The 26,131-nt window shown below is 37.6% G+C and overlaps 1 protein-coding gene across 1 annotated transcript; it reads right to left on the bottom strand.

Moving 5' to 3' along the window:
- Window positions 1-15: 15 nt before the first annotated feature.
- Window positions 16-24,554, bottom strand: LOC107569890 (serine/threonine-protein phosphatase 4 regulatory subunit 4). The gene is made up of 25 exons (XM_016256057.1): window positions 23,698-24,554; window positions 22,641-22,714; window positions 13,224-13,326; window positions 12,963-13,110; window positions 12,236-12,309; window positions 12,011-12,117; window positions 11,728-11,835; window positions 8,157-8,278; window positions 7,169-7,291; window positions 6,910-7,073; window positions 5,622-5,741; window positions 5,424-5,501; window positions 4,357-4,440; window positions 3,272-3,454; window positions 3,078-3,183; window positions 2,849-2,996; window positions 2,581-2,722; window positions 2,247-2,285; window positions 2,043-2,114; window positions 1,813-1,876; window positions 1,607-1,687; window positions 1,058-1,148; window positions 843-904; window positions 597-753; window positions 16-443 (listed from the first exon to the last, which is right to left on the bottom strand). Exons 1-25 carry the CDS (start codon window positions 23,800-23,802, stop codon window positions 398-400), a joined length of 2,601 nt encoding a protein of 866 aa, XP_016111543.1. The 5' UTR covers window positions 23,803-24,554; the 3' UTR covers window positions 16-397.
- Window positions 24,555-26,131: the final 1,577 nt, after the last annotated feature.

The following is a 26,131-nucleotide window of genomic DNA, read 5'->3' as shown; positions in this document are numbered from 1 at the left end:
AGCACCAGGCACAATCTCATTGGTGGGATGGGATGGAGAGTTCCAAAACTCTTCAATCATAAAAATACATAGTGCTTCTTTTTCTCTTAGCCACTTCAAAAATATAAAACAGAGAATTTGCAAAGCATGCTATAATACAAGAAACAAAATAATGAGGCAGTAAATTAAATACATTCAATTACTCCTCAACTCTCGTTTTCGTTTTATGACATATGCTGCCAGTTTTTTTGTGAAATAAGGCAGAGATGGATCAATGCAGACCTTAACTGATGCCCCAGCATATCTTTAGCCATTTCTGGTTTAGAAGAGAATGTACACATCAAAATGGAGGGACACTGCTGCTGCAGAATGAAAAGTCTTGTAGAAAGGGGCTTTAAGTCAGAAGGCAAAGTGGTAATCACTCTCTCCCAGACTGCATTCCAAATGAATTTGACTTCCGCTGTCTGTCAGACACGAATAGAAAAACATCATAGAGGTCAAGATCAGTCTGACTGAATCATTCCAGTTTAGAATCATAAAATTATTACACCCAAAATGTCATGATTAATTAAAGATTATAAGATTAAGGTTAAACAGTACAGGATCGCACTACGTACACCGAGAGCTTCCTAGACTGCGTGTCTTTATTCCCGTTACTCCGGTGATCCACAGAGCTGCTTGTGTTGCTGCGGATCAGGACGGGCATGGAGGAGGATGATGGGGTGGGGGAGATTGATGAAGCAACATTAAAGTGGTGGGGTCGCAGGTTATCGTCTGGAAAACAAACGAGTACAGGTAAACGACAAGACAGTTTGCGGCAAAGAGCATGTCATTATAACTCATGATGATATTTGATTAGATACCATTTAATGGTAACATGGCGCTCTTTCCCGATCCAGGGCAACTTCCTGAATCCTTCACTTTTCTAAGGAGAAAATAGTGAGTATAAATATGTTATGTAACTACTGGTGATGGGTCATGGCAAATTCATGACAAAATTCAAAATCTAGACAGAACTCAGCTGGCGCAATCCACTGCAATAGCAGCACAAGAGCGATGAGATGATTGTGTTACGTACAAGGATTTGTCTGGGTTTGTCATCTTGGGTGTCGTGGGATGACCGCTGAGGGAACGACTGCGAGCTAGTTTGGCCCTCCGCATCTCCTTCCCTGCAAACATGATCAGTGTTGAGAAAATAAGCACCTTCCAATTCTCAAACCTTTAGAACATTTGTCATTTGCAAAAATGTTTTTAAAAAATTAGGTTGGTAAAATGCTTTTGAAAGAAGTCTCTTATGTTCACAAAATCTGCATTTGATTAGAAATAAATTAACTGTTTTCTAAAAGAGTAAATATATTTTTAAATGTACTGTAATTTATTCCTGTGATGGCAAAGCTGAATTTTCAGCATCATTACTCCAGTCTTCAGTGTCAATAGAAAGTTTAATAAAGCATTTATTTGTCATAAAATCTGTCAATTATGATCAATTTAATGCTTAATTACTGTATTCATTTCTTTAAAAAGCAATTACTGACTACAAACCTTTGAATTGTAGTGTATATAGTAAAACAAATGCAATGTTTTTGTTATTCAGTTAACATTAATGTACATCAGGAAGGATGCTAACCAGCAGAAGAGGATGATGTTGCTCCTGATGTAGATCCTGACATTCCTTTACTACCAGAGAGGCCTGACTTGCTGTCTCTTTCTGCATTACAAAAGCATTATAAACTAAACAAGTAAACAGCCACATACATTTGAGAAACGTACATATGTAAGCTAGTAAAACATCCGAAGTTTGAGAGTGAGGGTGCATGAATGAACGTCACTCACGTTTCTTCTCCGACTGTTTATCTCCAGCCAGTTTCGCCTCACTCTGCTGTCGTTCTAGCAGTTCCTATGTGTTACAAAACCACAAACACAGCAGTAATGTTTATTATTATATTCTTTGTTCTGATATTAAATATAAAAATGTACACACCTATTTGTCTTTTCAGGCCCAAAAATTGACAAATAAAATTATTTTGGTGTAAAAATTATTACACCAAGGGTAAATCGCTCACCATTTCAAGTAAAAGAGTCTCCTCCTTCTCCTTTTTCTGATCCAAAAGCTCTCTTTCATGCCTTTTATGATACTATAAATATAAAAAGTTCTTTCAACACTAAAAGTGAAACAAAATCAGCTCACAGTGTTCAGAAAAAGATGGTCTATAAAAAAACGTCAAAACAACAAAATGGAAAGGGTCAAAGTGACAGATCTTTCATACCGGCTCTGTTATGTTCATTTTGTCCAGCTCCAGAACTGTCTAAGAAATCAAGTTAGTTTGAGGATTTAATTACGTCTATTAATGAAATGATGTTCAATATATTAAAAATGTTCACATTTACTGTTTTTAATAGGCAAAACACAGTCATTTATGTGAGGGTGAGAGATTTCCTCACACAGATTTCGCAGTGGGTTTAAGTGAATTCACTGTGATGATCAGCAGAAAGCTGCTTGATATGAAAGTAACTTCTCTGTGAGCTTTATTTCATACATGGATCATTTCTGCCCACCAAAACTTTGCTAATGTGACCGCACTTTAATAATGAGAGGCTCACCTTACGCAAAGTTACCACTACATCTTTGTCCTTCTCACGGCACAACAATTTCCGCACACAGAACTCCAGCTGCTGAAGTAGATGTTTGTCTGTTGCTTTGATGGTGGATCTCAGTTTGGGTAACATATAACAGAGCTTGTACCTGCCAGAATGTTTATTTTTGGTTGAATAAAACAAACAATAAACTGTAATATGTTAAAGCATTAGTCACGGCAGCACAGTAAACAAGGACGCAATAACAGAAGTTAAAAAAATGTGAGCGGTTCACCTGACATTGGCTACGGGGTCATTGACCAACTCAAGCGCTGGAATAAGGAAATGTTTGCAAAAATACGACTTGGAGAAGAGGTCTATTGTGATTTCACACAGGTCCAGATAGCGAAGCCTGTTCCAGTAGCTTCTACCTTGAGCAAGCTCTTAAATTCAGAAGAGAGACAGTCCTGATTCACTGAATCTCATACACAAAAATGTAATATAAGCAGATCCTGCTTTTTTACCTTGCTTTATTTTGCTGATTATCTCTTGCCGCTGTTCCTGTTTGCGGTTACAGCGCAAGAACACACATAACGTCCTGACAGCTTCCCGCTGGACTGGCAGAACATTCTAGAACAGCGTAAACAGAAGGACAGATTAAATATACAATTCAAATTGAGAGAATCTACAGGCAGGAGTGTGCGTGTAGAAGGTTTACATTTGTAGTGATGATGCTGAACATCCTCTGAAAGAAGCGGAAGTAGATCTGGTCTCCAGAGACGACACGGGGCAGACAGGAGTAGCACTGCAGGAGTTTCTCGTGAACCCGCCAGTGCAGCGAGGAGGCCGTTTTCTGTTCTGCTGCTACCAAGGCAGGCACCAAGTCTGGTATATTCACCTGCTGTAAGGGTGAGAGTGAGACATACACTAACATTGCAACAGTTTGGGGACACTTTTTTCTCAAATCAATACTTTCATTCAGCAAGGACGCATTCAATTGACCAGAAGTGACAGTAAAGACTTTCACATTTGTACAAAAAATGTCTTGAAATTATGTTCTTTTGAACTTTCTATTCATGAAAGGATCCTGAAAAAAATGTATCATGGTTTCCGCAAAAATATTACACAGCACAACTAATTTCGACATTGATAAAAAATGTTTCATGAGCAGCAAATCAGCATATTACAATGAATTTTGAAGGATCATGTAACATTGAAGACTGGAGTAATGTCTGCTGAAATTTCAGCTTTGTCATCACAGTAATAAATAAGATGTTAAAATGTATTCAAATAGAACATGAATATTATTATATTTACATGTTATTATATGACATGTTATTTTCCAATGTAATAATATTTCACAAAATTTTAGTTTTTACTGTATTTTTTTATCAAATAAATGCAGCATTGGTGAGGATAAGAGATTTCTTACAAAAACATAAAAAATTCTAACAAACCCAAAATTCTGAACATTAAAAGATTTCGATATATATTGAATATTAGAAGTACTTAAAGCTTCATACTGTGTTGTTTTATTATGCTATGTTCGTCAGTTCTTGCCATTTTGCTAATAATTTGAATTAAAATATAAATAATTTTATTATAATTAAATATTATTATTTAAAATAATTATTTATTATTATTTTCATAAATATTTTTAAACGACATGACAATTTAAATGTTTAGTATTTTGTTTATTACTATTAGTACCATAAATATTGCAGGTAAAACTAAAAGTCTAAAAGATCACAAAAAGTCACAAAAGAAAATTCTAACTAAAAGCATCAACAATGAAGCAGGTACCTTGCTCTCTGGTCCTGCTCCCTCCCCTCTGGAAGTGGCCAGCTCTAAAGTCTCTTGAATATTGTTCAACAGAGCATCCAATACCTGCCGATTCAAAAGCATTGAGCTATTGCAAATCAACAAAGCCTTCTCGTCATCAGATGTTTCAGAAACACATTTCTGCCAACCACAGGAAGGGGCTCTAAAATTGGAGATAAGCTGGAGTGAGATCACTGACTATAATAGATAGTCTATAATGTTGTGTTTCCATCATCATTAATCATGAAAATCACTATGTCTGATGGCTCAGGGAGCTTTGCACTATAGTGGATGCTAATGCAGTGTGTGACTAACACTGCTCAGAGGATCATGACAGAATAAACAATACCACACTCTAGCCTTAGCTAGGGAGGTGCAATGCATTCATTCATCCTACACAGTTGCATGCAACCTCCGCAAAGACTCGCACACTTGTGCACACAGCTTCATACACACACACACACACACACACTTAGGCACGGTATGTCTGGCGCCTATGAAGAATTTTTGGTAGTTTGGTGTTAAAGGTGACGTGTGTAACTTTTTTGATGCTAAAAATATCAACAAAAAAAAATATCAAATCAAATTGCGATCAATTGCAAATGGGGGAGTTTTTGGAAAATCTGCCATTTTTTTCCAATTCCATTTAAGTGGTGCAGAAATTACACACTTCACCTTTAAGGTCTACAGGTACAGTAGTTCATTTCCATTAATCTATTACAAAGACAGAACCAAACAATTTTATTTCTTTGATTCACACACACTCCAGAAGGGAATTTCTTCCTTAACTAACGTGCATCCAAATACAGAAGTTACATAAGCTCCGTTGGCCTTGCGAGGAGGGGGTTTTGAATGGTCAGACGGCTATTTGTTCAAGTAAACTCAGCGGTCAGTAGAGGTTCTGAGAAAGACCAAATCTTTTTGTGAAGAAAGTTGCCATGTCTCAGCACAGTGTGCCAAGGAAATGACTGAAGCTGTCACAGACAGATGAAAGCTCTTTTTATAAACAAACACACACACACACACACAAACCTTTATTCAGGTCTCACCTCTAATGAGTCATCCTGCAGCAAAGCGATTATCTCTTTGTGTATGTAATGCACATTTGGGCCCAGCAATTTGACCACCTAATGCAGAGGGATTAGAAAAGATGGTATTGTACATTCTGAACTGAGGCACTGCTATCTGTCAAAATGTGAGTCACATTGTGTACTATGATGAAAATATGTGAGTTTCTGAGTTTGTACCTCATGGAAACCACCAGCTGCTGTCCTCCGTACTGAAATCTCAGGATCATGACAAAGACTTGAGAAGGTACGATATAATTCAGACAGAAAGTGGTTTGGATCGGCATATAACACTATGGCCTGAAAATAAATACAGAGAAGAAAATATACAGACAAGACTCCAGACACACAGCAATATGCTTATAGTAAATTATTAAAGAAAGTAATCTTAAAATATATATATAGTACTAAATATTTAAAATAAAAGCTGTTCTTTTGAACTTTCTATTCATCAAAGAATTCTGAAAAAATATCATGGCTTCCACAAAAATAGTAAGCAGCACAACAGTTTTCAACACTATAATAATAAGATATTATTAGAATGATTTCTGAAGGATCATGTGACATTGAAGACTGGAATCATGGCTGCTTTGTCATCACAGGAATAAATTACATTTTAAAATATATTCAAATAGAAAACAGTTAGTTTAAATTGTAATAATATTTTATAGTACTACTGATTTTACTGTATTTTTGATATAGTATGATATCTACTATAGTGTAGTTCAAACAAAAATAGAAACGATTGTCTTTTTTTATATATATTAAAGGGACTAGGGCCGTGAAGCTCCAAAACAACAAAATAGAAACACTATAAAGTATTACGTAAGTGGACCATTTAACTATATTTCAGTTTGCTATATTTCAAGTGTTCCGAAATACAAGAGGAACGGAATAAAATTTCATTTGTCACTCCAAAAAAAAAATCTTGATATATCCACATTCATGAACATTTAGTGAGAAAAGCCCATTGGAAGGAAACATCATCAGTGAATAATAACTTATACATAACATACAAGTCATGAAAACGACTTTTATGACATTTTCATCATGCTTTTGTGTCCCTCTTAAAAAGCGACTGGTTTCTTAGACATAACTTTCAGCCACCTACATCTCAGACTGTTTGCAAACTTATTCTGAGCGACTGCAGCTATATATAACCACACTAACAACAAAGGACCACTTCAGACACTGATGATGGAGCAGACAGAGGTCTAATTTCCTCAAATGAGCGGTTGAGCTGTTCTAGAAGACTTTGCCTCCACTGATAGATGTTAAAAATAGATAACAGTGCCTGAAAAAATTGGTTGGTCAAAAGGCCTTCAAATCAAAATTATTCTGAAAAAATAAACTTTCCAAACAGGCAATGCAAAACAAAAGCATTTATTAAGACTTACAATAAACTACAAGGCAATTCTGTTTAGACTTCAGACCGAAACACATATAGATGCAAGGCAGGGAAACTCACAGGAAAGTTGTAGGCACAGTTCCTGCGCACTAGGGCGTATTTGTTCTCCAGCTCCAATGGGTAGGGCTGGCTCTCGCAATGCCCATTTTCATGCTGCAAACCCAGACAGCACAGCTTCTTATAAAACTCCAGAAACCAGAGGTGCTGCTCGTCAGTAAAAGACTCTGTTCAAATGAGAGATACAAAAATCCATGTCATGACTCGTGGACTGTAATCCTAAAACATTTCAGAAAGATGTAAAAAGGAAGCGGACAGTCACCTGAGAGCCCGTGACAAAGCTTTCCATACTGGTAGGACAAGGAGGCCAGCACTGCCTCATCCCCTTTGAAGCATTTTTCACAGAATGCCTTCACCAAGGGAAATATGACACAAGTCCTGTCATCTATGAAAAATGGTGACAGAAAAGAGGGGAGGGTGAGAGGATGACAGAGAAAGAGTGTGAGACAAGTTTCAACATCTTTTCTCAAAGGAGCCACATGCCAGTATCTGAATCTGATGTCCCAGCATGCAAAAAGGTATGGAAATAAAAACAAGCAGTGTCTGATGATATGAGCAGATACGCAGCATGTGTTCCAAACAGTACTCTGTGAAATAATAGAAAGTCCAAATGTTTTCACACCACTGTTTCTCAGTAATTTAACTGCATTTCAGATTGTCGGACATCCACAGCAGAAAAGCTGATATTAACATTGGTAATATTCCTTAAAGCAAGACACTACATAGATGTCACCATACCTCCCCAGTTGATTAATCACAGTATACATTAAGATAATTGTTTTGTATTACAAGTTTTCTGAAATCTTATGTTTAAATATGCAAATGAGTCATTAATTAATATAATACACCTTAATCTGCATACAATTCCAGAACAGAAATATGAACATTGGATAAAGCCCGGTTTAAAATTAATGTTTCATTTGGTCATTCAGAAGATTTTGAATGTCTTTTTATCACTCCATTAATCAGAAAATACTGTCAACAGCAAGAAAAACTGAAAAACTGTCTTAAATAGATAAAGTTTAATAATAATAAAAAACACTTAAACAATGGTTTTACTTGTAGTGTTTTGCATTAAAAATTAGCTTCATTTTTGTTAAAGATACTCAAACCAACAATATCAACTACATATTTATCCACATATAAAGAGTATTTTTATTACATTAATAATTAATGGTTAACATTTCTGTTTTAATAAAACAACTAACATGAGAATCCAATTAATTCAATAAACACTGTGAGAGGCTTACCACTGTCAAACATTTCTAAGAGGTTGATGATGGTGTCGAAAGCTGCCAGTCTCACAGTACTGGCTTCATCTTGGGCCAGCTCAACCAGTTCAGGGAGCACTTCAACCTTAGTGTGGTCCAGCCTGGGAAAGAGCAAATATAGACAAACTTGCCTTATGATCCATACTGATACTGTACACATAAATGTTTAGTGGAGATGTTATTTCTAACAGAATATCCCAAAGTGCTTACGTTTAAGGATCAGTCTGTCACATTGTGAAAAACTTGCATCCCTTGGTTTAAATATGTGGGAGAAAATGTCTCACATTCAAAACAAGTGGCAAAAACAAATACTCATAAACTAAAAAAATTTATATAAAAACAAACACTATATGTGTTATTTACAATTTAAAATTATACAATATACTCTGTTTGATATCTAATGTCTGTGAGTCAAGGTGTTCGAATTGAGGGGGGGCTGGGGGGGGGGGTCCAAGACCTCCCATAAGAATTAAGGGACCCCCCATAACACCCAAAAAAATACAATTGGGGGGGTCCCCTGGTTTTTCAATAAAGCTATAATACTTGAATTAAAAGTATTAAAATGAAAATTAAATTAAGTTTCGATGATTGTATTCAATTTCCTGCTCATGTAACATCATATTTTATTTTTTACGCGTTTTTACAGCGTTGCTCATTATAACCAATCACACATGATTCTGTTGAGCTTAGGAATGCAGTGGCCAATCAGAGGCGTCCAAATTAGTCATCGCTGAAACCCCGGAGTTTTATTCAGACTGAAACTCACAAATTCCCTCATCATCAGCAACAAAGTGCAGATGTACGTATGATGTAAGTAAGATATTCATTTATCATACAGTGTATGGACAGTTTCATTGAATATAAGAGGAGTTATGAGTGCTTAAACACTAGCTAGACTGACTGTGCTCGTTTAAAGTGTGTTTTTTCACTGCATGATTTAGTCTAATAAAATGTATTTAGAATGCTCCCAAAACTCAAGATAAGGGGCAGAAAATGTATATATTTATATAATTTTCATATAGTTAATCAATATTACATGAAGAGTGCCATTTTTCGCAAAAATCACAAACGTGATATTGACTTTAGGCCTATACAACAGTTCAATAAACAATAAGTTAATACTAAGAGACTTACATTTTAGACACCATATTGCCTATTTTTGTTCTATTTCGCTAACAAAAATGGTTCCAAACAAAGCCACAGCGCTGTTTTGCGTCTCTGAACAACGTGACAGCGTTTCGTTCCTGAATAAATCAATTCAATCAGTTCAATTGCAATGACTCACTTATTAACAGTGACTTGCTGCCACCTACTGGCGGTTTTAATTTCACATTAAAGGGTTACTCCACCCCAAAATGAAAATTTTGTCATTAATTACTTACCCCCATGTCGTTCCAAACCTGTAAAAGCTTCGTTCGTCTTTGGAACACAATTTAAAGGGGTCCTATTATGCTCTTTTACAAAGTATTGATTTTGTTTTGGGGGTGTACTAGAACATGGTCTCATGCTTGGTGGTTCGAAAAACGCATTATTTTTCACATAATTTACATTATTAAAATACCTTTCTCCCCAGGCTGTCTGCAGCAGCTCTTCTTCTTCGTCGTCTCGTCTCATGCGCTCACTCAACCAAGCGTTCTAACCACGACCTCGCCCCTCCCCACCCCCCAACCATTCGAATTTCTGTAGGCGGGAATTCTTTGTAATGAAATTCTAATGAGCCGCTTTGTGATATCATAAAGCCCGGAAACCAAACGCTGTAGTCCAAACGAGTCGTTTGCTGTAGTTCTTGAAAATTGATTTTTTTTAAACGAAATATCTCCCTTTGGAGTGGACTTTGAGATTTGTAACTTTCTAGTTCTTTTTTATGCCCAAACATACACACTGACTAAAATTTAAAAAGTGAAAAAGCATAATAGGAACCCTTTAAGATATTTAGGATGAAAACCGGGAGGCTTGTGACTGTCCCATTGACTGCCAAGTAAATTACACTGTCAAGGCCCAGAAAAGTATGAAAGATGTCATCAGAATATTTAATGAAGCGACGAGAACACTTTTTCTGTGCAAAGAAAACAAAAACAACGACCTTGTGGCGCGGCTGACACTGAACAACGTACGCTATTTTGCGTTTGTTGTTGAATAAAGTCGTTGTTTTTGTTTTCTTTGCTCAGAAAAAGTGTTCTTGTCGCTTCATTCAATTCAGATTGAACCACTGATGGCAGATGGACTATTCTTACGACGTCTTTTATACTTTTCTGGGCCTTGACAGTGCAATTTACTTGGCAGTCAATGGGACAGTCACAAGCCTCCCGGTTTTCATCCAAAATATCTTAAATTGTGTTCCGAAGACGAACGAAGCTTTTATGGGTTTGGAATGACATGGGGGTAAGTGATTAATGACAAAATTTTCATTTTGGGGTGGAATAACTACGGTGGCCGAGAGGTGCAGAACAAATCACAATTCTGAAAACAAAATAACAAATTACAAACGCAAATGCAAGTCTACAAAACAAAATAACAATTCAGAAAGCACAACAACAATTCAGAAAACATTATAACAAGTCAGAAAACACAATGACAAATTCGAAAACAAAATAACAAGTCAGAAAACACAACGACAAATCCGAAACCAAATTAACAAGTCAGAAAACACAACGACAAATCAGACAAACCGGAAAAGGTAGGTATAGTTTGAGACAGCGCCATTGGTTTGGGATTACTCACCGCTGACTGGACGAGACATCTGTCAATCAAAAAATACGGAGTGTCTATTTAGATTTAGTTAAAAGTGGCTGTGACTCATCAGCTCCAGTGATGGATAAGCACTTACCCTTGGCATTTTGACGCGATCGACCCGGGTTCGATCCCACCTTTTGCCGAACTTTTTTTTCTCCCTTTTCATAAATAGAATCCATTGCTAATACGAGATTTGAAAAGGGAGGGAAAAAAAAGTTCGGCAAAAGACGGGATCGAACCCGGGATGATCACGTCAAAAAGACAAGGGCAAGTGCTTATCCATCTGCGCCACTGGAGCTAATGTTAAACAGCCACTGTTAACTAAATGTAAATAGACACCCCGTATTTTTTATTCCATAGTAAGGGCAATTCATACAATACATTTAAACTGAGCTACTTTAATACCATCTCCGAACTTTCTACCACGACTCTGCTGTTCTTCGGCTGGTTCTTCCTGTATACGTTGATTGACAGATATCTCGTCCAGTCAGCGGTGAGTAATCCCAAACCAATGGCACTGTCTCAAACTATACCTACCTTTTCCGGTTTGTCTGAATTATCGTTGTGTTTTCTGACTTGTTATTTTGTTTTCGGATTTGTCGTTGTGCTTTCTGACTTGTTATAATGTTTTCTGAATTGTTGTTGTGCTTTCTGAATTGTTATTTTGTTCCGGTTAGGGGGACCCCCCAAGAACTTTGACACAATTTGAACACTGCTACTCTTCCATTTAGGATTAAGTCATTTAGATTTGGCAGCATTAGATATTCAAATAACAAATTGTTCTTTTTAACGAAAGCTCTGCTTCATATCTTTTTACCCAATTCCCCTGGTGATGTTCTCCAGCTGGCGGCACATGCAGGCGCGCACCTCGTACTCTACGTCCTGGCATAACGACCTGATCAGTGGCAAAAGGTCTTTTTTCACTCTGCAGAGAGAAGCCATGGTAGACATTTTAAGTCAGAAAATAACCAACACAAACTTTTCACCTTAAACATCATTACGTTAAGAAGAAAATTATTCTATATTAGGAATATCATATAATACGTTGTTCCTGTCCTCTTAATTGATTGGTTAAGTGGTGTTTCCACTGCAGAACTCACATTGATGACTCAAACTTGCCAACAACCTTTCCTAAGATGCGACAGCTGGCCAGACGTGCCGGGACAGACTGGGAGAGCTGATGTTTCGATAATAGAGGACTCAGAATCTGTGCAAACAATCAATCAAAGCAAATCCCATTTTAATTCACACTAATAGCTAATTTCTATGTCATATCCCATGGGTTTAGAAATGACAGACAGGAGAAATACTGCAGCTGTCATTACCTCTTGCCTGATAGTATCCTTTGGTAAAGCATCAATTGCCGACAGCAACGTTTCCAGCCAAGCATTGCTGACCACTAATAAAAATAAAGACATAGTAGTTGATTGTGTCCTTGACATGCAGAAATGTGCATATTTCACTCTGGCATACACTACCATTCAAAATCTTGGGGTCTGTAAAATGAAAAGCAATTTTAAGCAATGTTTTTGAAAGAAACTTATTCAAGGTTGCATTTATTTGATCAACAGTACCTGTAGTATTGTGAAATATTATTACAATTTACAATAACCCTTTTCTATTTTAAAATATTTTAAAATGACGTTTTTTCCCTGTGAAGGCAAAGCTGAATTTTCAGCAGCCATTAATCCAGTCTTCAGTGTCACATGATTCTTCAGAAATAATTTTGATATGCTAATTTGGTGCTTAAGAAACATTTCTTATTAATATCAAAACAGCTTTTTGTGAAAACCATGATATATATATTTTTTAACATTTATTTAAAATAGAAATTTTACATAACATTATGTCTTTACCATCACATTTAATCAATTTAATGCATCCTTGCTGAATAAAACTCCCCAGAAAAGGACCATACTGACCCCATATTTTTGAACAGTAGTGCTTGTTCAATTGTATTTCACTCACAAGACTGCAAATAATAAGCACTCATCAAATTTATTGTATATACTTTCTACAGATGCTTTACAAGCTTTCTCAAAAAATGGTAACCTGTGTCCCTGTGGTCGAGATTTAGGAGAACTATCTGCAAGATTGAGTGGGTGTGTGTCTGGATGAGGACAATGTCATCTTGGAGAACGGTCAGGAAAGATCCTGCTGCGGCGAGTTGCATATCTGCCCCAGCTACATGGAGCACTTCCTGTTGGGGTAGAAGAAGGAGCTCTGTATGATCATTCACAAACACCACGTACCACGAAGTCATAGAAGGAACTTAACAACAAAAAGCAATAAATGAAATATTGTTTTGCCTACCCTGACTTTTGGCACCACCCTGCGAAAGGTCTCCGCTGGGTTCTGACGCACCAGGATTGGCAGGTTGATGATCACGCTGGCCTGTTGGACATCCTCACCAGAACTGAACAATATAGAAACATGGCTGGTGATATAAATAACATGGTTGTAGTTCTGCTGTATTTCAGAAGTTTTGAGAAGTCTGACATTTATCTTATTTTATGCACTACATTCATGTACCACATTTATTCAAAATATGCAGTCTCCTGAAGACATGCACTTGTTCATTTGTGAGATTCCACAATTTTGATGCTCAAGTGCTTGTATTCATAGATGCCAAGTTACATCACACTCTTACAGAAATGCTCACCTGAAGGGCAAAACAAGGCTTTCCTCCACTGACCGCCAGTTATTTTTACGAGGTTTGTATTAGTAGTAATATAGTAAGACAGTGATATTTAAATGCCAATTCAGTATACACCATATTGATTATGCATACTGTGTACAGGCAAGCACAGTATGCATCAGAATATAAACACAATGTGCAAAGTTTGACATTATATGTTTTCCCATAGCAAAGCATTATAAAGAAAACAACCATTTAGCTCACTGTGTTCATATTTTGTGCTCATCTGCTTGCCTGTATAAAGTATGCATCATCAAAAAGGTGTATACTGAATTTGGCCTTTATATATCGCTGTTTTAAAGGCCCTTTAAGTGTTTTCATATTAAACGTTATGCTGTTTTAACTGAAATATTGCAGCGGGTGTTTTATATGTATTGCAAATGGACAAAAATGCATTTTGTTCACATATCTTTGTTTTATCCTTTTGAGAGATGATCTAAATACTTGTGGATTGGAAACGGATGGAAAATTGACAGGCTTGTGCTGCAGTTCTATGGATGTTTTGCCCACCAGGTCTTAGTTCGAGCCAGTCATGTGACTGAAAACTATGAATTGCTAGCAGTCTTGTACTGACAAGTCCTCTTTTAGCTTCTTTTATTCAACTGTAATCTTCAAAAAGGGCTACATTCACAAAAATGTTCTTAAGAAAAAAGTTAAGCAATTTCTTAAGATAAATTCTCATAAGAAAATTTGTAAGAATGTTTCTGTGCAATTTTTTTAAAAAATTCCAAAGAAATGTTCTTCAGAATATATTTTTTCTAAGAAAGATTATGTGCTGAATGCTGCTGAAAAATAATATTCTAATTATATAATTGAAAAATGAGTTCCCTATTTGACTTTTGTGGAGCTGTTACTGAATTTCTAATTCAGCAAAAAGTGAAGTCACGAATAATCATGACCAATGTAATTCTTTTTTTTTTTGTTCATTATTCGAATATGTAAATTTCCTTGTCCGCATAAAGTTTTTGGAACGTTTTTGTTTTCAAAAATAGCAGATCTATAAAATATTTTCCCCATTAGAACAATAGGTAGCTATGGTAACCGAGAACTGTTTTTATTCACAAGTGGGCGGAGACTCCTTGCTGACTGTATGAATAAGGAAATTGGAGAACACTGATTTGATTTATAGGACAATGAACCAATCCCAATCTTCAGATGCAGGGTCAAGACTCACCTCTTTCAAACAATGCTTGGATTAATTAACAAAACAACCTGAGTTGGCTTGTTTTATTGTATGTGTATTACGGTAGGCTTCTTTGTACTAGTTCACACTTGTTTGCATTTGTTCAGAAAGCACTTCTTTGCTATTCTAGCAGATGATGCTCTGAGTTGCATGCTTGCCATCTGTTGATCACAATAGTCTCTTATGTGAAGCCAAAGCACTTTTTGTAAGTTGCTCTCTGTATACGTGTCTGCTAAATGCCTTCTGTAAATGGTTTAAATGCCAGTGAACAACTGTTGTGCACAGCAGCGTTCTGCTGGTTCGTCTGGTCAGAGGAGAACTGGCCCCCCGACTGAGCCTGGTTTCTCCCAAGGTTTTTTCTCCATTCTGTCACCGATGGAGTTTTGGTTCCTTGCCGCTGTCGCCTCTGGCTTGCTTAGTTGGGGACACTTCATTTCCAGCGTTATCGTTGACATGATTGCAAAGATATTATTTAAACTGAGCTGGATGTTGACATCACTGAATTCAATGATGAACTGTCTTTAACTGAAAAATGAGTGTTTACTATTGTCATTTTGCATTATTGACACTATTTTCCTAATTAATGCTGTTCAGTTGCTTTGTCACAATCTGTATTGTTAAAAGCGCTATATAAATAAAGGTGACTTGACTTGACTTGACTTATGCTGCACTGAATTTAGTTTTTTTTACTGTAGATGCATTCATTATATTGTCTAGGAGACAGAAGGTTTCCTCAACCTCACCTCAAATTGTAAATGAACACATATGACAATGTATATATGTCTACATTCACAAACAACCAGCCACTACAAAGAGCTTCTCTGAAAGTTCTTTAACAGAGTAGACAAAAATCTTATTAAAAACATTAAAAATGCAAAAGTCATTTTTGCCCACTTAAAAGTTTTAGACATAAAAATGAATAGTACATTTGACAAAAAAGATGTACAGTCACAAGAGCTGAATACTCGAGCTGCACAGCACAATCATGACCTTTAATTACTACCTTTAATTTTCTTTTTAAACATTTTAGCCACTTTATTTTGGATGAAATGTGCAAGTAGCCATAAATGTGAAGGAAACGCCTACATACTCAGATTATTTATAGAACCATTGTGCTGTAGTTGTTTTTACCATTGAAGCAGAACCCTCTAAAGCTTAGTGCAGCTGAACCTCCTAGACGTTCTCTCTGAACACTTTCATGTCTATCAGTCTCTCATGTGTGCTGTTGTTCTAAATAATGAACCATAAACAGGTATTCATTACTTTTTCAGGGATAGGTTGTCCTCCTGTGTCCTTTGTTGGCAAACGGTTATTTAATAACCAAGAAACAGCCTGACCTGCTGCCAAGTTTGTCTAAGAAGAGAATAATGCGGTCATGCTTTGTGCACTTTTTGGATATGGTCAATAATGTGCAGCACCTCAGCAAAGTCTGTTTATACACTAAATGACAGAGGTACCATGTAATGAGAAGAGCAGCTGGCGAAAGACGAAGACGAAAGACATAATCAGCTAAAGACCAGGTGCTGAATGGTTTGGAAACACAATCCCACTGCCGTGAGCCTCGAGTCTCTGTTTGCTCCGGCCAGGTCCTGGCTGGAAAGTGGTCAGAAAGTAAAAAGAGCTACACTCGCATTTGTAATTAGATTTCCCTGGTGAGTGAACGATACACAATGGCCTCAGCCTAGATAGAAGAACATTTAATTGCATTTAGAAGTTGCTTTTTCATAGCTCAAGAGACCTCATGGAGATTTCAGATATGTTTCTTGTAAAATAAAGAGAAAGAAAAAAGAAAAAAGGAAACAAATGAGATAATTGGTAGCATACTAAATGGAGCTATAAAATTAGATGAACAGAGCAAAAATATGAAAGTAGGTAACACTGGCTTAGATCATTTGATTTAGAAAGAATCTAGTGAAGAATATTTGAATACTTAATGAATCTCTGATTGCTGATTGCAGATGTAGGCAAATCTGATTCTCTAGAGGAAACTAAAGTGAGACTACATTGGTCTATATCTCTGAAATAATCTGAAAACCAAAATGGAATGCAAAAGTTTCTCTCCATTTATCTCATTGCTGTCTAGGGAAAAAATAATCTTCTTTCCTATGGAAGGTTATATGACAAAATACGTTTAGAAAAGCTCATTTTGGGAACACTTTACCTTGTGTTTGGAATCTTTGAAAAGGGACCAGTAAAACAATTCACATCAAACCCTGGCTGAGCTCAAGTGTGTCTCGAGTTTCAACACAAAGTTAGGAAAGTGAGAGAATCGGAGAAGGCAACATGCAGTGGCAAAAAGTGACACACTGTTTGAATTCTCCCCCTCCAAAAGAAATTAGTCGGCAGTTGATTGTTGAGCAAGCAGGACTGTAATGAAACCTAAACAAAGCCCACTTAGTAATTAGTTTACATTTGGCAGCCTCACTAATCCTTCCAACCACAACAGGGCCAATGATGATGCTGGGAAGAACACGAAGAGCTCAGGTTGTTTGCAGTCTGTCTGTGAACAATCATTTCATTCCCTACAAATGATATTTTCTTCTATTGTGAAGGACGTTATTGTCCTTCATTCCATAATGCTCTTAAAGAAATTGACAAATTCATGTAAATGGTATGTGAAAAGTGTTGCTTGCCAAAAATCATCCAAATAATATATGGCTATGTTTTAAAGGGGTCCTATTATGCTCTTTTACAAAGTCTTGATTTTGTTTTGGGGTTGTACTAGAACAGGCTCTCATACTAGGTTGTTCGAAAAACAGATTTTTCACATATTTTACATTATTACAACACCTCTCTCCTCAGTCTGGCATGAACGGCTTGAATAGTTCCAGTATCAAATGAAGCCCTGTCTTCTGAAATACGAAATGTGCTGTGATTGGTAAGCTGGACCAGTGTGTGTTGTGATTGGTTAGCTGGACCAGTGTGTGTTGTGATTGGTTAGCTGGACCAGTGTGTGTTGTGATTGGTTAGCTGGACCAGTGTGTGTTGTGATTGGCAGCACTCGGCGCCTGGTCGGGAAATGTCATGCCCCTTACCATAGCCGCCTGCTGCGAGCTTCTGTGTAAATATTGCGTCAAAATCAAATAAATTTGAGCGCGATTTAAACCCAGATGATTGTAACCACTCTAAGTTCGTCTGCCTTGGGAAAGCTAGCGTGTCTCCAACATAGTGATAACACTCGTTGCCTTCTCTAGTGCAGCTCAACCAGGTCTCGTCCCATTCGTCATATTTGTGATATCACAACTCCCGGAAAATATGTGTTGTAGTCCAAACGAGTCGTTCGTTGTCGTTTTTGAAAATTGATTTCTGTTAAATAAAATATCTCCTTTTGAAGTCGACTTTGAGATTTGTAACTTTGCTGATCTTTTTTATGCTCAAACAGCAACATTACAGACTAACTAAAGTTGAAAAAGTGAAAAAGCATAATAGGACCCCTTTAATGAATGTCAATGTAGATCATGTAGTTACAGACATCTACGAGCAGGGGTACTGGGGCTATGCTAAACAAACACCTGGAGTGTACAACAATACCCTAACAGAGTCATTCCAACAAACAAGTCCTGACACAAAAAACAAAAAGCATGTCTTACAGTAAAACCCTGCAGCCTCATCAGTATGACTCTCAGCAAGAGCAGTGACGCATTCAGTGCTGTTCCTGACATCAGCACACCAAAATGGAAAAATCTAAACTCACAGTACCAAAAAGCAGGTAGCAGCAACTTCTCTGGCCAAGGCAGTGAGGCTTTACCTGCTACTCAAACTGTAACTGAAACGCACAATTCCAGAGTTGTATAATCTCTTATTGCATAGTATAGCATATTTGCAAAGTAAGCCCAATGACACATACAAGCTTAAACTACATAGAATATCAGGGGAATCACAGATAAAGAGACCAAAATTCAATTTTGCAAGGCATACAAAGCATTTGAAATGTTAAAAAGCATTGTGTACGACAGTGCGATAATAACAAAATCATGACATTAGGCTCATGTAACCTCATGTAAACCTGAGAATTGAGCATTCTGAGGGGTTACTTGATATCAGTGTGGATTATGCAAGCTTTATAATTGAGAATAATTACAAAGTTGTCACAGACAACAAACAACCTGACAATGTTGATGCGCTGAAATATGATATTGATTTATACAATACAAAATGAATAGGTGTGTAAAATGCTAAAAATGTCTCACTAAGATGGCACCACGTTTGCGTAACCATAATATATGAGGTGTCTGCACATCAGAAACACCTCCTCTTTTAACCATTCATCCATTTCTTAACAAGCACTCTCTTTCCTGTCATCTTACAGATGCTCTGGCAGCCTGCTTTTACGTGCCAAAGGACAGCGAACAGGGGCAATTAAATTGTTCTCAGAACTAGTTTGCCACCTGAGGGATTCAGGCTTTGGACCGACTCTGGCACTTAATTAGTACAGGCAAGGAGCAATATAGAGATTTATAGGTTAAAGACGGACAAAATCAGACCTTCAAAAAAGGGAAGTGTCTGAGTTTTGGGTCTAGGCCTGTCACGATAGCAACTTTTTGTTGTGCGATATATTGCCCCAGAAATAATTGCGATATTATTGTCATTTTAAAGACCATTTTATGCCACTGAATATATAATCATAATGTAACAGCATAATAATGCAAGAAGGCCTACACACTTTCAAAAGACAACAAACTTAACATTTTTAAGAATTTTATCATGGAAATTAAGTATCAAAATATTAGATACCTTAAAAAACTTGAATAAATAGTAAATAAACATTTTCTAACAAAAAGTGCAAAGTAACAAGTACAAAAAAAGAACTTGTATGGAGATTTTTCCATTTACAGATTTTTCCCAGAACTTCTTTTCTCTGTAATTTAAGGGTGCACACAATTGCTGAAAAACAGTCAGATGTCTGTATGCACAAAGGCACAAGGCCATATCTGCAGATGAAACTTTTTTTGTAGAAGCATTTTTTACATTTGAACTAGCACCTCATGACTACACCACATTATGTACGAGAAGCTGCAAAAGACACAGGCACAAGTGGAATGCAAAAAACACGGTGACATTAATTTTTAAGTAAATATAATGCCCGATATATTGCGTCACCAAAAATTACTGATGTCATGTACATATATTGCACAATAAGTCGATATATTGATTATTGCGACAGGCCTATTTGGGTCAAAAAGCATAATAAGAAATAGTTTGGATATTTGGTCCATGCATTTTCATCTCTGTATAGCATGGAAGTGTACAGCATGTAATCAGATAACAGGTCAACTGCTGCTATGTTGTTCTAGTAGCAGGAAACCAATGTCTATGTCAATGGCCAATGTCTATGACTAGGGAAAAAGAATAGAGGGAGCGGGACCATAGAAGCTGACTCCATAAATGTCAAAAACAGTGGTGCTCTAACTAGACTGATGATGTGAAAATATGTCTAGTATCCACCTTTTTCTTGCCGTTAAAATGGGCGCGGCCATTTGTAAATTCTATGGGTCTGGCTTCCGGTCTCATCCGTGTCCAGCTATTTTTAGCTGTACAGAACCACTCGTTTTGCTGCTTGATATTGAAAACTTGTGTGTCTTACCATATTATTTTAATGTATTATCTTATTATGAACACACTGGTTTGTAGTGCAAACAGTTTTACCGTTTACTGCACATTGTTATTCTTCTTGTTATTTCCCTATAGCGGCTAATGAACCGGAAGTCTCACCCATAGGCTTACTTCCGCGTTGAAGAAAAAGGTGGATACTAACTGAGAATTCACGCAGCAAAAAAAGTGAACGGCAAGGTTGTGGTTTGATTCTCAGGGAATGCAAGAACTGATGTAGTCGCTTTGGATAAAAATGTCTGCCAAACAGATCAATGAAAATCTGTTAATATATACACTCAAAAATATTTAGGCCTAAATTTAGGATTTATGTATTTGAATTGCATATAAATCCACAGTTTTAGCATCAATAAACTAATGCTATTAATGTGCTGCATATTTTTCAGTTATACAGTATAAGTTTACACATTTATCATCAATAAATCCAATTTCTCATATATTCTAATTAAATGAATATTGCTTGTTCCACAACTAGCCATATTTTATCCATGTTCGTGCTTTTTTACTAAATAAATGTAATTGTTCTCAAAAATATGTTGATATGTTGAAAGATTTATGTTGATTCTAAGCAATTTCAATAAATGCATTTTGAAAACATGATTATTTAGATAAATTCAAAATTAATAATAATAAACTATGCCATGATTTTTTTTTTGAGTGCAGAAATTTTACCAGTTTCATTTACAGTATATATGACTGACAAATATGCATCACGTTAGGTTTTCTCGCTTGTTAATGTCTGAATGAATGAAAATCATATGCAATTCAAACACATAAATATTACATTTAGACGTATATTACACCTCTAAACATGATATATAAACCACTTTTAAAATAAGATTTACATGAAGTACCCTTTTGTATTGGTTTTTGTTCTCTTAATGCTGATAAACAGGTATAAGAACAAACACTATACTGTATAAATAAAATCTAGTCATTAAAAGTGTCCCCTCTATTATAACTTTGGTTCAGTGTTCAGCTTGGAATGTTCTTAAACGCGACTAAAACAAAGTTTAACCAAGAATATACTGATGTGCATTTGCTAACTTTAAATTCATGATACTGTAAGATTAGACAAACCCAAGATGTGCAGATTCTAGGGAAATCTGATAAAATTTTAACTCAGTCTCCCAAGTAATCAGCACCATATCTATTCAACTTTAATGATCAGATAACACTATATCAATGCTAAACCTGCATCTGAGCGACAATAACATTGAAACTTTAGAGTGGTGACTCCCCGAAGTCCTTCGAGATGAGCATGGTAGCTCTACCTAGATATCAGTGAGAGACCATTCAAGAGATCTATTATTCATAAGACTAGTACAGCGGCGATGACACCGCCTGCCCTGACCCACTGAGCTGGATGTTCTGTGCCAGTCAGCAAGCATTGAGAAGTTGTTGCGCGGTCAGCTTACCACGGATACACATTTGGCTAAATAGTTGCAGCTAACAATGCTGGCGGAGGTAAAGAGTTTCCAGAGTATCGAGTGGAAAGAAAGAGTAATGAGCACAACTGATTTCGACAATCTGGGACCCATAGACTTGACTAATGATGCAAAGCATGGCATAGTTTTAACTAGAAACAAAACTGGCAACCCTAGAGGCCTCAGCCTCCTACCTGAGAATGAGATGATGTGGCTTAAGAGGTTTATGTTTGAAACTTGTTCAAGAGATATTTCAAGAGAAATAAAAATGGCACCTGTTTGTCAGTAAAGGTATATTGGTAATATTAATGGTGACATTTGGTTGCATTATATTTTTTAAGTATATGCAACAGAGACCGTTTGAATGGGAGAATCGATCCATCCAATCAACAACCGATAGATGGAAACAAGTCCCTCCCATGCATTTTTTTTTGATAATCTTTTAATCTTGAAGTATGTCACAATATGGAAGAAATGATCTGACACTACTACCGTCACATCACAGCTTTACAGAATTCAGAATTATTATTTTTTCAAGCTGATGAACGATAAAAGCATTGACAACCAATCAGAATGCAGTTGACTTTAAAGAAATCAAGCATTTAAAAAGTCAGAAGACATGCAGCTTGCGCTTATAATAAAAAGAAGTTTGTCGTTCACTGGTATGGATGCATCTTTACAGTTTGTATTCTTGGTGTGAACCGGCATTTAATCTAGCAAACTTGGACCTAACAAAACTAACAAACCTAGCCCTAAAAAATTACAGAAAAGATCAGTCATAATGGTACTACCACAAATGGGTCATATTTTACCTGAGAAGGTAGACTGCTCGCTCTATGTCATTCAGATCTTCATCCACAGTGAGCTTGTCAATCTCTTCTGCAGTCTGCAAATAGTGGAAACAAGACAAACAGCTATGAAAACTGGCCTTGCTATCAGCACTTTACAAAAGACACAGTGCTCTAATAAAGAAGGAAGCAAAAGTCATTAGCATAAAATGTTGAGCGTCTCCATAGCAAAGACGAAAATCTGCAAAAGTAGTGCATCTTAAATAAAGAATGGCCAGTAACTGGGCAAGATTCCTTTACAGATGACTCAGCCAAATATGTGAGGAGGCTGCAGGGAGGCAAGATGCAAGGCAAAGAGGGACTGCGTGGGAAGAGATAGTGTGGGGGACGGGAGCCATGTGTGGGTGCCTAGTCTATTACTTTAGGGCTCTCAGAGCCACGATGTTTTTTGGAACCTCCCCATTAAAAAAAGATAAGGGACATTTTGCCCGCCCCTCTGTAGATATGCATACGTGATGCTGAGAGATGAGAGAGTATCCTTGCTCAACTTCACTGCTGCCAGGTACATGATTGCAGAGACGCCCAACACGACGTTCACACAACTCCATGTGAACAACCGCTTTACGTGAAGGAATTCGCGGTAGTGATAGCAATAACGTTCTGGTTTGAAGTGGAAATCCTCTATTCCGCAGTGGTGAGGAGTGAAAACGAGGAGGCGAAGCGGTGATGCGGACAGCTGACAGAAACTGCGTCACTCAGCAGACTGAAGTGGGCAACCCCCGTCCTTCCCTAAGGATGCTAGTACAGTTACTACTTCAAATAAAGATAATAGAGTGTACGACGCGATAATGTAGAATAAACGGCCGTGGCGCGTGCAACAAACTAAGCGGAAGCGTTTTCTGTTTTAGTCTTTCCGCAAAGAAATCACCTGAGCGTCCAGAAAATTCCTTCACTCTTAAGATACAGCAAGCATTCAATCATTAAATGCCTCATTGTTACAGAGTTAATGAGAACTAGAATATACGAAGCAAATAGTTCGCATTCATTTATCGAGAGAAGAAAATATTATACATAACGTTACCTTCAGGCTCCTGCGTATGGGTCTCTCGATGAAAGTAAGATCCTGCAGGTCATCTATCTCTCCAAACAAACTGGACTGGCTCGGCGTCATTTTCCTGACAAACATCTGTCCTAAGTGTCTTAGTCAATGTGTCAGACGCGGGTGTCAAAGTCCTGTCATTATTGTGGCTCCTTGACAGTGAATGACTGATGTGATGTCTTTGATGAAGAGAGGACGGTCCTCCCACGACAAACGCGTCCCACTGGTTGCAAAGCTTGATCTATCACTAATTTATTTGCGTGGTGTTCAATTGTTTGTGCAGTTTCTACACGCGCTTTCAGCTGACACGCGTGCGCTGACGGCACATAGTAAGGGATTCCTGCGATAGAAGTGTTGCTTACTTTCCGAGAAAAAAATGGATTCTGTGCGCGTTTCTCCACTGGAGCAGCTCGAGATGTCGAGTGCTAATGGTCAGCGCGTGCTGGTGATCAAAAATGAAATCCTTCCCCCGCTTATGATAAAAACCATCCAGATATGGCTGTTGTCATGTGAAGAAAAGATCCCTGATATTCCTAAATGTAAGAGCGCACCTGGCGTAAACTACATTTGCAGGTTAACCTGGTCACACATACCTGTTCGCCTGCCTCGGTTGACGTTAGCTCGCTAATAATACGACAACAAAGTTGAAAAAAATGGCCTGTCGAAAAAACTCCTCCCGAGAAAGCCGTGCATTTTGTCTACTCCATGCTCAGCTCAAGTAATCCTCTGTAAATCTAGCTCAAATGGAAACACGGATCGTTTCATAAAAGCTACGTCTTTTATATTGTGGATGTGCTAGCAAGCAGGAATATTCAAACCAGGCAAACGCACTGCACCAGCTAAACTGGTTTCCATGGAGACAGCATGCCACAGCAGCTCAGAGCGGCTGGAACGTCAGAGCGTTCAGTCGAAGTTCGTCATCGAAATGGACTCAGAACTGTCGTGTTGTAATTGATTACGTTTACTTACGGCATAATATTCTAAATATGGCTAATTCCGGGTAAACATTCGGGTTGGAACAAACTGAAAGTGTGACGTTTTGCGCGTTGTGTTAACTTGTAAACCAGCGCACAGTAATTCAGGGGAACACATTTACACAATTAAGAATGAAAAAAGTAACTTAGCCACATTTAAACTACTGAAGGGATGTAGGATTAGAGTTGCTTTTTAAGTGTAGTAGCCTACAAGTGTGATAACTTGGCAGTGGCACTGTATTTTTAACCACACTAATACTGCAAACGTGAAATGCATAATAGTAGCCTACTACTTTACTACTACTGTGTTCCTTTTTGCCAAATGTTTACCTTTTCCATTTTTTTTCTCAACTGCAATTGTAGGCTACTGGAGTTACACTACAGTGGACGTCAAGTATGTTTTATTACTTGTACTGTACTGTACAGCACAGCATCAGTACTGTAGTTTTAATGTAGGCTATATATCTGAGCTTGTATTGCACTGAACTATAAAATGTAGTGCCCTAAACTGCAGTTCACTGCAAGGAACTATATGTGCAGTCAAAAGTGAACTGCAGCTGTACTTCAGTTACACTACAGTGAACTTCAAGTATACTTCATTCAAATGTAGTTGTAGGCTACTGCAATATATAACATCTACAACAGTAGTGTAACAGTACTACAGTTAAAAACATTTTAGCAAATTTTTAGCACAATTTGTTTAGCACAGCATCATATTACTGAACAAAACTGCATGTTTTCCTGTTTAGATTAAAGGGGTCATATGAGGCGATTTCTATTTTTTCCGTTCTCTTTGGAGTGTTACAAGCTCTTGGTGCATAAAGAATATCTGTAAAGTTGCAAAGACTAAAGTCTCAAATCCAAAGAGATATTCTTTATAAAAGTTAAGAGTCAACCACGCCTACCTAAAACGGCTTGTTCCAACACGCCCCCACATGTCTACGTCACTATGTGGGAAGATTTGCATAACACCGCCCAAATGTTCACGCAAAGAAAGAAGGCGTAACTTTTATTCTTGCTGTAGTATTGTTCTTGCCGCTGCCGCCATGTCGTGAAGGTGCTGTGTGTTTCCTTATGAAAGCGAAACTACTTTGGTTGGCCTTCCAAAAGAGGACGATATCCGCTTCGTCATGCCTGGAGCTGATCCGTGCTGGTTGCTGCGGAAATACATCAACTTTGCGCTGTGGATCGCCGGATCGGCTTTCACCGTGGACGAAGCGGAGTCCAGCCTGGGGTCATCACATGTGGTTGCCGCAAGCCTGCCGGACGCTCCTTCGTCGAATCCGCCGGCCGTGCCGTTCTCAAGCCCGCCTGCCTCTGCTCACTCAAGCCGGCCTCCGCTCACTCTAGGCTGCGGCTCACTCTAGGCCGCGGTGTGTGACACTGTTTCCTTGTGAAAGCAAAACTACTTTGTTTGGCCTTCCAAAAGAGGACACGACTAG

The sequence above is a fragment of the Sinocyclocheilus grahami genome, unplaced genomic scaffold, assembly GCF_001515645.1.
Source record: "Sinocyclocheilus grahami isolate Dianchi unplaced genomic scaffold, SAMN03320097.WGS_v1.1 scaffold1391.1, whole genome shotgun sequence".
Lineage (NCBI taxonomy): Eukaryota > Metazoa > Chordata > Actinopteri > Cypriniformes > Cyprinidae > Sinocyclocheilus > Sinocyclocheilus grahami.
Note: the sequence above shows the minus strand (reverse complement) of the source record. Positions and strands in the feature narration are given on the sequence as shown.